The 13,944-nt window shown below is 45.3% G+C and overlaps 1 protein-coding gene across 1 annotated transcript; it reads left to right on the forward strand.

Moving 5' to 3' along the window:
• Nucleotides 1–5,514: 5,514 nt before the first annotated feature.
• Nucleotides 5,515–13,708, forward strand: LOC141786747 (NLR family CARD domain-containing protein 3-like; the record flags this gene model as incomplete). Its single annotated transcript, XM_074665269.1, has 4 exons — nucleotides 5,515–5,614; nucleotides 7,182–7,306; nucleotides 7,433–7,565; nucleotides 11,947–13,708. Coding segments are annotated over exons 1-4 (2,120 nt in total), but the record flags the coding sequence as incomplete, so codon positions are not given.
• Nucleotides 13,709–13,944: the final 236 nt, after the last annotated feature.

A 13,944-nucleotide genomic window follows, 5' to 3' on the forward strand; every position in this document is an offset into this window, starting at 1 on the left:
AGCAGTTAGACAAATTAGTTTTTACACAACGATTTATTATCACAGTAAAAAAAAAATTCATTTCCAACAAAAAAACACACGTACTATATAATAAACAACAAACAACAAAAACTTTGGTCCAGCCCACAGGCAGGAGAACACAGGCCTTACAATGCAAGCTATGCCCACCATGGGCTTGGAGAGCTGCAGAGTCAGGAAAGCTGTCTTATAAAAGGGCACCTGAGGGATTCAATGACGAGCTGCTTTTGAATTGCTTTCTGTAATCCCTCTGATTTATTTACTGTTATCTTTTTATTTCCTCTGTATTTATGTCTTTTGGAGGGGTACCTTGTCCATCAATGGAAGATGTTTTAAGCAGGGGCGTCACTAGGATTTAGGGACAGGGGGGGCTTCAGCCCCAGGAGATGCAAATGATCAAATGTGTAACAAACGAAAAACAACACGTAGAGTTAATAACTGCTCAACATAGAGGCTAATGCCATGACTTTTGCAGACAACACAATAATAGTTTTGTATTTTGAAGTCAGATTGATAAGATTTTGGCACAGAAGTATCTAGAGTAGATTTAGAATAGAATTTAAGGTTCTTTTATTAGTCTAAAAAATCTCTTAAAGGTCTTGCTCCCTCATATTTATCAGATTTGCTTTTATCATTTGAGCCAAGTAGGGCTCTCAGGTCATCAGGTAGTCATCTTTAATGGTACCTGAAGTTAGAACTAAAACACTTGGGGAAGCCTCTTTCTATTATGTCCCCAATCTGTGGAACAGCCTACCTCAAGACCTGAGGGTAGCTCCTACTGTTCATATTTTTAAAAATAAACTCGAGACCTACCTTTTTAGTCTGGCTTTTAGCTGATTGTATTTAGTATAATTTATTGTTATTATTTTATTTATTTAAATCCCCGTAACCTGTTTTATTTCTCCTTTTTAGACCAGATCTATCACTTCTTATTTTGTGACCTGCTCTGCTTTAGCTGTTTTTATTACCCACCGAGTTAGGCTATCTCATTTTTACCATATTACTTATTCAAATTTTATTTTATTTATTTTCAGTGTCCTACAGACAAATTACTCTATCTTTAGACTCACCTTTCCATTGGAGGTCTCTCCCCTCTCATTCCCTTTGCTCCTCTGCCCTCGCTCCTATAGATCAATAGAGGTGGCGGAGTGATTATTGTTAATGTTTTATTATTGTTGTATTCATCACAATAATATGATGATAACAATAATCATAAACTACTGTTAGCAGGGGGGGCTGGAGTCAATTGTTAACTACCATCAGTGATAAATACTTACTTTTTGGAAAAGCTTCCTAATATCCATTCTATATTGATGGTTTAAATAAAGACTTCTTGTGTCTTGCTTTACTCCTGAGTCCATGACAAGAAGATAGACTTCATCCTTTTGACTGTTCGTCCAGTAACAAGGAAGAAGAGACGGATAACGCCTGCCCACCGCTCCTAAGCGGTGGGCAGGAGCGGTGTGGCAGGGCAGGCTTAGCTCAAACGCTGGGAGTCAATATGAAAGTTTAGCCTGTCTCTGCCTCATCGGTTAAACTCTTCAGCCCTCCAAACGGTCTTGAGTGCCCTTTGTGAGTCGTTTTTACCTCATTAGTTAAGCTAGCTTCTACTATCAAAGTATTATCTCCTACCACTACTAAAAAAAGGCTTTGTTTTTCTCAACTTTAGTTGTCCTAGTACCGGGATGGTTTTCGCGAGAGATGGGACGTTCTCGAACGAGTCGACTCTTTTGAACAGCGCTTTTCAGTGAACAAAAATAACTGATTCGCTGCTCTGTGTCAGCCCTTTGTTTGCAGGCCATTACTGAATACAAATTGCCTGCACATTTCAGAACGAACAGCTCACTCACAACTGTCAATTGGTTCTCACCGTTCATTTGAAAAGCTATACAAAAGACTCGTGTTCTTTGCAATTTCACATCTGCGAAAAACCACAGTGGGTGTGAGTAGTATGTTGAAATCACCTCAAATCATTTAGAGGGGCTTGATGATACTTCAGGGGGGGCTTCAGCCCCTCAAATTAGGCCTAACGGCGCCACTGGTTTTAAGCCTCATATGTTGGTTTCCACACCATCAGGTCTTTTGATGATTTTTTTAATCGACCTAATGTTTTGTGCTTACTCACATGTGTAAGCATTTATTGCAATTTTTTTTTTTTTTTAATTCTTGCAGTTATGAGTATTAGTTCCTCTTAGTTCCAATCAATCAGATGGCTCACAGTCAGAGTCAAGTTTATAGACACACATGAGGAAACCAATCCCCCTATAGCTCAATGGAACTCTAAAGTCCCTGATTTGGGACTTGGGGAAAGGTTCAATAACAGATTTAGTTAAAAGGTCAAAAGAAGAGGTTGTTAAAGGGTTAAAGAGATGTTTGAGAGAGGGGTTTATGGTCTGACCTTTGAGAATCAAACACACACACACACACACACACACACACACACACACACACACACACACACAAAGACACAGCCTAAAACAGAGAGGCATCAGGGGATTTCCTGTAGATAGAGGAGGTCTAAGTAAGACTGGTTCTCTGATTCAGATTGATGACAGCAGGGAAGGTAAAGGTGTTCAGGACGTTCAGTCTCCATGGAGATTCAGAGAGAACAGAAAAGTGAAGCGTGCTGAGTGTTAATCCAACATTTGGATCAGTTCAGGAGTCGAGCTGTCACTGAGTGTTTGTGTTCAACCTCTCAGACTGACTTCAGACCAGAGCATGAGTGTGAGATCAGAGGAAGAGGACAGAGCAGGGTCTGCTGGACCAAGCTTCAGTAATGAACCTGGACCCTCAGAGCCAAGGTAAGACTCTCACTAATGGTTTTTCTTTGTCTTAAATGCAAGCTGTGCTCATCACAGAAAGGAACCAATCACAGTGGCTCAAACCTGGGATGGATTTGGTAAGATGTCATTCTGGCTCTGTGTATAAAGCTCTCCCATCGTCATTCAAACAAAACTTGGTGATGGCAGAAGAAACTCCAGCTGAGAAAGCAGCATACTCATGGCCATATCTCAGCTCCATGATGGAGATTTCACTCATCATTTAGGGCAGTGCTTCTCAAACTGGGGTGACGTTACTGTATTCCCTATGTGTGTCAGCGCCATGCACAGGCAACAATCCTCACAGCAGAGCAGAGAGTCACAAACAGTTAAAAATAAACCAGAGGTGAGGTGAACTATGCCCGTAGAATTATACAATCACTGACTTCATATGATCAATGTAATATAGAATCGTAAACTAGCAGCTATTTCCTCTGTCAGTCAGAGCCACAGTGAAAAGTCACAGTTTGTTCAGTTTGCTCAGTGAGTTGCTCACACAGTTAATGTCATTCTGGCAGAGAAAAAGATCAGGCACAGTTTTTAAGCAATCTGCTGAAAAATATGTGTGGCAGCTATAGCTTGTGGAGGAATACTAGCTTACACCTGTTTAGAGAGATTTTCAAAGCACCGGGCAACGCCACCCTGGGAGTTTCGCCCAGAGAATTAATTTATTTTGCTCTTCCCTTTCAAAGCACACACAGGTTCATTATACTCAGGAGGCTTGAGACATGGTTCACACTATAAAAATAGATGTTATAAATAACAAGTTTTAAAAGTCTTTTTAAAACACCACACACACACAAGAAAGGGGAAAGGTAAACCTAATCAGGTGCTGAGGCTTATGGACAATGGGCTAGTGAAGGGGGGAGGGAGCCACCAAAACAAACCAAAAGCACCCAAGCACATGTGACACACACTCAGTGTTGTGAAATAACCAAATCCCAGGGGAGCACAGCACGAAAAAGTGGGGGTATCACCACCCAAACCACCACCAAAACCACTGGTCCTCAGCAAACGAAAAAAGGGAATAAAACAATTAGTGGGGTCAAAACAAAGCAATATAGCAATTAAACAAAAATAACAAAATTATGTTAACTGATTTGAAGGTTAAACAATTGAACAGAGCAACTTTATTGCACAATTTAAACAAAACAAAACTTATGGACAAATGAAAGGAAAGATTACCCAAAGAAAACCCACAAAATACCCCAAATCAAATAAGAAAACCATGGAGCAAAAGGTATAACTGAGTCAAAATGATCCTAAACCAAGACAAAAACCTAATCTAAACAAAAAGGGTAAACTTATGCAAATGTAAATAAGCAAAAATGGATATAAATCCCCACCACTCATTCACATGCTTAGAATCACTATATCTTAAACTGAAAAAAAAAGAAAAGGAGTTGGATGTGCTGTCTGTCTCCTCAAGAAAGGCTAGCCTGACAGAAAAGCACAGAAGACAGACCACTAAGATTTAAATAGCAGCAAGCCAACAGCCCGGTGAGCCACGAGCCGAAGCAGCAGCAGAGCAGTCTGTTAAAACCAAGCAGCAACAGTGTAGGCAAACAGCCAATGGAGACAAAGCAGCAGTGTTCTCAGTCAGTGTTCTCTGGCTATGACATCACAAAAAGAAAAAAAGAAAAAAGATAGTTTGGAATGAACCAGTGTTTTAGGGATTTCCATCACTTTACACAGACATGCAAAAATGCAGGCTGGATGTTGTGTGCGGTTTACAGATTTTAATAAGGCATGTGTTATGTTAGCAATGGGCCGAGTGGTTCAACAGGATGAGGAGTTCTTGAAAGCAGAGTTGTACTTTGTACATCAGGAAGTCAGTACTTCATTGGCTGGTTCCAAGCTTCTGTAAAAGCCCTGAGAAAACAACACAGCAATATCCTGACATTAGGACATGGACTTTCAGTTCATTTCATTTTCCACCACTTTCCACCGCAACCAGGTCCGGGCTGCGGGGGGCAGCAGTGCCATCCCCAGCCACGTCCACCAGCTCCTCTGAGGGGATACCAGGCCAGTTGAGAGACATAATCTCTCCGCCATGTCCTAGGTCTGCCCCAGGGTCTTGGCCATGCCCCGAAACACCTCCCAAGGGTCCGAACTCCGAACCCTATCTCCAGAGCTGAGCCCAGACACCCTGCAGAGAAAGCTCATTTCAGCCGCTTGTGTCTGCGATCTGTTACTTTTGATCACTACCCACAGCTCGTGGCCATGGGTGAGGGTTGGATTGTAGATTGACCGGTAAATTGAGAGCTCTGCCTTCTAGCTCCACTCTCTCGTCACCACCATAGACCAGTATAGCGTCCGCATCACTGTGGACGCTGTCTGTCAATCTCGCTCCATTTCCCCCTCAATATTGAACAAGACCCCAAGATACTTGAACTCCCCCTCTTGGGGAACAGACTCTCTCCCAACCTGGAGTGGGCAGTCTACCCTTTTCCGACTGAGAACCATGGCCTTAGACTTACAGGTGCTGATCTTTATCCCGGCTGCTTCACACTCGGCTACAAACTGCCCCAGTGCAAACTGGAGGTCAGCGTTCAATGAAGCCAACAGGACCATATGATCCACAAAAAGCAGAGATGGGATCCTGAGACCCCCGAACCTGACTCCCTCCGCCACTTGACTGGGCCTATAAATCCTGTCCATAAAAGTAATGAACAGAATGGGTGACAAAGGGCAGCCCTGGTGGAGTCCAGCCCTGACTGTGAACAAGTTTGACTTAGGACGCGGTCACACTGGTGCCGTAAAGGACATTTGGAAAGGTAAGTGTGACCGCAACAGTGCTGAGCTCAAGCACGATTCGCTTTCGTGCTTTGGCATGCTTCGAAGAGGTGGGCTTCGGCACGGTTTACATGCACGAGCACAAGCAGGCGGACAGCGCGTGCGATCCATTACATATGATCGCCGCGAGCGCATCTCTCGACAATCATTTTAAACAAAGCGGGGGCGTTAGAGGGCTGTGTTGGCCATAAACGACTCACCATAAGTCCAAAAGTTGCAGCAGTGCTCTCTGTGTATCATTGTGCTGACACTGATGAGATCATGCTTCATGTAAACAGATGCTTCACGATGACATAGGCGGGTTGTGCACGTGTATGATACCCGCTAAAGTCTGGTTCATATTGGGGTAGTGTGACTGCTGGCCGTACTCTCCAGCTGGAAAACAGAGCTGTGGGGGGGCAATCGTGCTTAAGCACGGCACGGTTTGGATGGTCAGTGTGACCGCGCTCTTACTGTTGGGGATACGGACCAAGCTCTCACTCTGGAAATACAGAGACTAAACTGCCTGTAACAACGGGCCATCTACTTCATATTCACGAAGCACACCCCACAAGATACCTCAGGGGACAGAGTCAAAAGCCTTTTCCAAGTCCACAAAGCACATGTGGACTGGTTGGGCAAACTCCCATGCCCCCTCTAGCACCCTTGCAAGGGTATAGAGCTGGTCCAGTGTTCAAAACTTACATTGTACTCAGCCAGGCGTTCCCAGCAAACCCTCACTCTTCATTTAGGTCTGCAAGGTCTGTCCAGCATCTTCCCCGCCATCTGATCCAACTCACTACCAGGTGGTGATCAGTTGACAGCTCTGCTCCTCTCCTCACCCAAGTGTCCAGAACATATGGCTGCAGATCAGGTGATACTACAAAGTCGATCATTGATTTGCAACCTAGGGTGTCCTGTTGCCAGGTGCACTTATGAACACCCCTATGTTCGAAAATGGTGTTAGTTATGGACAAACTGTGACTAGCAAAGAAGTCCAACAACTGAACACTGCTCTGGTTCAGATCAGGCAAGCTGTTCCTCCTAATCACGCTCCTCCAAGTCATGCTGTCATTGCCCACATGAGCGTTGAAATCCCCCAGTAGGACAATAGAGTCTCCAGTTGGGGTGTTTTCCAGCACCCGTCTCAAGGACTCCAAAAAAGGTGGGTACTCTGAGCTGCTACAAACAACAGCTCAGGACCCATTTTCCCACCCTAAGGCACAAAGAAGCAACCCTTTCTTCCATCGGGGAAAACTGCAACACGCAGGCAGAGAGCTGGGGAGCTACAAGTAAACACACACCTGCTCACCTGGAGCAACGCCAGCAAAGAAGAGAGTCCAACCCTCCCGAGAAGATTGGCCCAAGCTATGCGTTGAGGTGAGCCCAACTATATCTAGCCGGTATCTCTCTCACTCCTGCACCGGCTTAGGTTCCTTCCCCATCAGAGAGGTGATGTTCCATGTCCCAAAAGCCAGTTTCCGTAACCTGGGATCAGGCTGCCAAGGCCTCCGCCTTTGACAACCGCCTGATCCACATTGCACCGGACCCCTATGGCTCCTCCTGCAGGTGGTGGGTCTACAGAAGGATGGACCCATGTCACCCATTTGGGCTTGGCCCGACCAGGCCCCATGGGTGAAGGCCCGGCCACCAGGCACTCACCTGCGGGCCCCAACCCCAGGCCTGGCTCCAGGGTGAGGCACTGGTGACCCTCCAGCCAGGGTGAACTGAATCCTGTTAGTACTCATCACTAGGGGTCTTTGACCGCTTTTTGTCTGGCCCCTCACCGAGGACCTGTTTGCCTTAAAAAACCCTTCCAGGAGCGGTTGCCCCCTGACAACATAGCTCCTAGGATCATTGAGGCACTCAAACCCTTCCACCACAATAAGGTGGTGGCCACGGAGGTGGACATGGAATTTGTACTTCGAAATACTCCTGTCTTTTTCAAAGGAAGTACTTTAGTACTCTAACTTGAATAACATTTAGACTAATCCTCTTTTCTTTGTAGCGGGGTAAGATGTGACCATGAGGATCAACATTTTGACTCAAGTAGTGGAGTGGAGCTTTGTCCACCACTGCTGAAAGCAGACACACTGAACTCTTTTGATCATTGAGAACAGCATGTTTACAGCTTATTGTCAGCTATCAGCTTTCAGTTCTTCTCACTGTCAGAGCATCACTAGCTTCATCTAGTGCTGGCCACTCTACTGTTGTCCACGGTATACTGTGGGCCAACTTCATTATGATATGGAATTGAAGAACAGCGGTTAAACTGTCATATCTCATGTTATTCCCCTTCCACAAGCTCTTGTGCTGGCTATTCAGCTCCCATCGCTCTTAGCGCGCTCTGGTCCCACCGCCTGTTCCACAGTGATGTGGTGGGGCCCCCTATCAGCTGTGTCTCGTCCTTACATGGCATGTCATTAACAGATGTTATAGATGTTGGTCCATCATCCCTCTTCACTGAGGTGTTTGAGTCTTGGTTGCGTGTGCCGTGCTCCATGTGTGTGTCAGCGCTGAGCGCTCTGAGCCTCTCAGCAGAGCAGAGAACCACGAACAGTTTAACACAGTTTAACTGCGCCTGTAGTTTCCATAGTAACAGCAATAAATCTTCATGATTCAAACACTAACACTTAATCAATATGACTTTTGTTCCTGCAAAGACGTGAACATGGAAACACCTGTTTATTTCTTCTGCTCTTGGAGTCTCTCAGTGTGCAGCAGGTTGGCACTGATGCGCTGTTTCGGAGCACACCATCATATTCATGAGAGAATTGAAATGAAATTGTTGTAAACAGCGTTGGTTTCTCTGTTTTATTGCTCCTTAATGTAGATTATCAGACATGCCTGTCCAGCTTTGCTGCTGACTAAAGAAGCAGTTCATGGCCTTTGCAGAGCTAACAGAGTGAGCCCATTATGCTAATGTCAGCAGCTAAATACAAGGTGAACCAGGTTTCCTGGCCCTGTCTCCTGCTGGCCAATGTTGCGGCACTCTTGTTCCATGCTGATTGTCTCACAAAAGCACAGCTAAATAAGGCTCTAGTTTTCATTGTGTCGTAAAATGGCGCTACCTTCGCTGCAGAGCCGCAGCTGGCTACGAGGCGCTCACCACTTAGTGTATTAGTCCGCGCGCGCGCGCGGCGTGCCAGATATAAACAAATGCAGGTAGTCTGCCAGGACGCAGAGACACGATGAGAATTAGAGCCTTATTTAGCGGTGTTTCTGTGTGAAAGTAACACACTGAAAATTCTCTCAATAAAGCGTGAATGCAGACTGATATCAGATTTTTTCGGTGGGAGTCCGTTTATTTGTGTTTTTGGTCAAGTAAAATATGGCCCCGTCTGACTGCAGAGGAAACCGGCTGACGAGCAGGGAGGGGGTGTTGGGTGCGAGCGCTCTGGGCTTCTGCTGCACAAAAACACTGCTGTAGGGGTAATTTCTGCCCTAAACCTTGTGAAAGGACCCAACTTGTTCCATCCCAGAGTATCACTTTAATGGATAAGCGCCTAACTGTAGCTGTGAGTGAGTGAGGAGAAAAGAGAAGATCTAGTTGGCAGAACGTGAAGAGAAATGGCGGAAAGTAATGGAGAAGACTGTGTGGTTGCTGGATTACTTGAAACTCCGTTTTTTTTTTTTTTTTTATATCGTAATTTTTTAATTGTTTGAAGTTGTGTTAGGTGTTGCAGTGTTCAGGCACATGATAAATTAATAATCCCACAAAACTATCAATATACTAAACTTCCATGTCACATGATTCTGGCTATTGTTTTTATTTCTTTTTTTGATTGTTTATTGCCACGTGTGGTCCCATGGTCCTACTGAAGGCCCAGTGGCTGGGGCCACGGTTCGCCACTGGTGAAACGTCTGTTTGCATGAAGCGTGATCTCATCAGAGGCAGCAAAATGAGACACAGAGAGCACTGCTGCAACTTTTATGGACTTTTAGACTTCAAGTTGTTTTTGCCCGACACAGCCCTCTAACATCCCCGCTTTGTTTAAAATGACTGTCGAGAGATGCACTCGCGGTGATCATAAGTCGTGGATCTCACGCGCTGTCCGCCTGCTTGTGCTTGTGCATGAAGTAAACCGTGCCAAAGCCCACCTCTCTGAAGCATGCCAAAGCAGAGAAGTGAATTGTGCTCAAGGACGGTTGCCGTCACACTGGCCATTGAAAACGTGCTTTAGGGCTGAAGCCTGCTTAAAACCCTTCAACCCCACATATTTTTACTCACTGTGGTCTCATTTTTCTCTGTGAAGTGAAGAGCAGCACCTCTATTGATTCAGGGCAAACTGAGGCTATAGGCTGATGAAACTCAATTATGTCTTTATGCAGTGTAACAAAATTTTAAAGCTGTACTCCATTAGAAAAAAGAGAAACGAAAATTGAATTTAGTGTTGGCAGCCTGTCAGCACTCCTGATCGGTAAAAGTAGTGAGTTTATGTAAAACACAGATTGATAAAGACAAAAAACTTAAGACATTTTCTCTTTCATTTGAGGTTTTTTAGTAAGTTTTACAAAACCACTGAAGAATTTTAGTCATTCTTTTATGTCAGTGAAAAGACTTCAACAAAGCCTGCTGATGGGTTTCTACTGAAGAGTATTGCTGCCACACGAGAAAAAAACACTCATCAGTATCACATTACAATGTTATAGCGACTCAGAAGGTTCTTCCAGAGCCGTGAAGAAGAGAGCAGAGAGGAAACTGCAGTTTATCACATTGAGATTCAGCCACAGTTTGAATGAAGCTGGATGTGGGCGTCTTCTTCTTCTCGGATCTAAATATACAGCTGGCTGTGAGCTGCAGAGTGAGGTGCTGCTTCTAAAGCATGGTGGATCTGTGCAGCATTTTCACTCAGAAACAGGAGAAACACCAAGTTGTTTACAGGTTTCACTGATCCTGTGAGAATAAATCACACCAAAAACTGATGTCAGGGGGTCATTCTTAAATTACCAGAGCATCACACGTCATACTAATCCTGTGAGAATAGGGATAATAATAATAAACTGTGGTCTATGCTGATACTTTCACCATCTTCAAAACGACCAAGGGACAAGTTTCTGCCACTGTCCAGCACTAGCTCAATCCATAGTGATTTGACGTTGTAACTGGAGGGTTGCTAGTTCAAGGACCAAGATTAGGAACTAGGCTGAGAGCTGAAAAGGTGTCAGTCCTATTCCTTGAGCTTTGTCAAGGTGAGCAAGGCACCAAACCCCAGCTCAGTGGTGTATGCTGATTTGGACAAAAAGCTTCTGCTAAATAAAAATTGTTGAACTGAATTTTTCTCTTTTCTCAGACGAACTGTCAAAGATATATGAGTTCTTTAGAAGAACAAGTTTGCTTTTGCAGACCAGCGCACAGGGAGCAGAGTCTCCAGGACCCAGCTGTGTGTCCCTGAGGAGTGACTGGTCCAGAACTGGTAGTCTAAACCTCTTTGATGAACCTGGACCCACAGAGCCACAGTAAGACCCTGGAGCTGTTTCCTCTCCTGAATGTTTGTAGAAAATGCGAGCACGGCTGAAACCCTGAAGTCTTTGCTAGTTCCTGTCTGTCTCCCACAGCGGGGAGTCTTCCCTGTCTGATGGGAGCAGAGGGACAGATGTGGATCAGTCGGTGAGTTCAGCTCTGTGAAAATGAAGGCTCTGACTGTGAAGTAGCCACAGACAGTCAGACAGTGTGAGCTTTGTGTTGATCACAAGACCACAAGGAATGTCTGCCTGTGATTGATCAAACAGTCAGACAGGAAAAACAGGATTTGCGTTATGAAACTAAGAGGCTTCAAATCAAACACATCACAGACTGAAGGCTGAATTCATCCAGACAAAGAAGCTAACTTGAACTTCTTTCTCTCTGACCCAGACCAGGACCTGGAGCTGAGACAGGCCGTTCGAGCAGCCCTGAACAAAGGAAGCCTGTACACCTGTGTGTGAAGAGGTGTGAAACACAAGGTTAGGATTGAAGAGGCTGATATGATTCAGTCACACAGCACAAAGATTTTTAGGATTATCAGTACATTTCAAAGCCAGGTGAAATGTAACCTGATGCTTTGTCTGCTCCAGCAGATCTCTCTGCTGTTTCTTCTTTGATCTGTTTTCTCCTCTGAGAGAAAACTCAAAGCCAGAAGAACTCAGAGCTGACATGTCTGACTTTGATGAGCTTGTCCTCTGTCTCTTCATTCACTTTCTTCTCTCTTTTCTTTTTGCTTTAGTTTGCACACATGGACACAGAGAGCTGAGAGGACTCTGTGCACATCTTTTCATATTGATGAGCTAATGGAAACGATCCCTTCATTTTCACATTCTCTTTGTTTGTCTCACTCTGATTGGTCTTTTTCAGAGCCAGCTGAACTGCAGGAGCTTTTCAATGAACACAAGGTGAGTGTGAGGAGGAGATGTGAACGTGTGACTGAAGGAAGTGATGAAACAGGAAGTGGAACCCTCCTCAACAGGATCTACACTGAGCTCTACATCACAGAGGGACCCAGTGAAGATGTGAATACCCAACATGAGGTGAGGCAGCTGGAGACAGCCTCTAAGAAGGAGATCCTCCAGGACACTCCCATCAAGATCCAGGACATCTTTAAAGCCTTACCTGAGCAGCAGAAAGTCATCAGAGTGCTCCTGACAAACGGCGTGGCTGGGATTGGAAAAACTTTCTCAGTGCAGAAGTTCACTCTGGACTGGGCAGAGGGCTCTGAAAACCAGGACCTCAGTCTGTTGGTCCTGCTTCCATTCAGGGAGCTGAACCTGATCAAAGACGAGCGCTACAGTCTCCTAAAGCTGCTCCATGTTTTCCATCCAACATTAGAGAAGCTGAGAGCAGAGACGCTGGCTGTCTGTAAACTGTTGTTCATCTTTGACGGCCTGGACGAAAGCAGACTGTCTCTGGATTTTCACAGCACTCAGCGTGTGTCTGATGTCACACAGCAGTGCTCTGTAAAGGTGCTGTTAACAAACCTCATCCAGGGGAACCTGCTTCCCTCAGCTCTGGTCTGGATCACTTCTCGACCTGCAGCGGCCAATCAGATCCCTCCTTCACACGTGGACAGGCTGACAGAAGTACGAGGCTTCACTGACGCCCAGAAGGAGGAGTACTTCAGGAGGAGGTTCAGGGATGAAGATGAGTCCAGCAGAATCATCTCACACATCAAGACCTCCAGGAGCCTCCACATCATGTGTCAGATCCCGGTCTTCTGCTGGATCACTGCTACAGTTCTGGATCACATGATGAGCACAGAGCAGAGAGGAGAGCTGCCCCAAACCCTGACTGACATGTACTCACAATTCCTGCTGGTTCAGACTCACAGGAAGAAGAAGTACGCTGAGGCTCATCAGACCAGCCCTCAGGAGCTGATGGAGGCTGACGGAGAAGTTCTCCTGAAGCTGGGCAGGCTGGCATTTGAACAGCTGGTGGAAGGAAACATCCTGTTCTACCAAGAAGACCTGGAGAGCTGTGGTCTGGATGTCTCAGAGGCTTTGGTGTACTCAGGAGTTTGTACAGAGATCTTCAAAAGAGAGAGTGTGATCTTCCAAGAAACAGTCTACTGCTTTGTTCATCTGAGTGTTCAGGAGTTTCTGGCTGCAGTCTACACCTTACACCCTTACACATATGGAGACTTTGTGGAGGAAATCTCAACTGTGGCAGACCTCCTGGAAGAAGCTATGAAGGAAGCCCTGAGCAGTGAAAACGGCCACCTGGACCTGTTTGTTCGCTTCCTTCATGGACTGTCTCTGGAGTCAAACCGGAGACTCTTAGGAGGTCTGCTGGGTCACACAGACAACAGTCCAGAGATGATCCACACAGTCATCAACAACCTGAAGAAGATGAACAGTTATTGGGTCTCTCCTGACAGAAGCATCAACATCTTCCACTGTCTTATGGAGATGAAGGACCCCTCAGTCCATCAGGAGATCCAAGAGTTCCTGAAGTTAGAGAGCAGATTAGAGAGGGTACTCTCTGAGATCCAGTGCTCTGCTTTGGCCTACATGCTGCAGATGTCAGAGGAAGTTCTGGATGAGTTAGATCTAAAGAAGTACAACACGTCATGGGAGGGACGACGAAGACTGCTTCCAGCTGTGAGGAACTGCAGGAAGGCTCGGTAAGTTTCTCTGAGATCAACTTTACACTGTAAACCCCGAAGTCCAAATTACTCAACTGGATTGAGCTATGAAAATTTTAAAATTGTTAGTAAGTTCAATTTACTCAAGTGTCTGAGTTTTCAGTGTTGAAACTGATGATTTATCAGTAGATTTAACTTTTGTTACTGTTTACGTAAGCACAACTTAAAATCATTAGTTTCTGTGAGTGTGTTTTGTAACCGTGAGTCAGAAGGGG

The sequence above is a fragment of the Halichoeres trimaculatus genome, unplaced genomic scaffold (assembly GCF_033239565.1).
Source record: "Halichoeres trimaculatus isolate MK-OKI-2021-1 unplaced genomic scaffold, fHalTri1.1 fHalTri1_scaffold_83, whole genome shotgun sequence".
Lineage (NCBI taxonomy): Eukaryota > Metazoa > Chordata > Actinopteri > Labriformes > Labridae > Halichoeres > Halichoeres trimaculatus.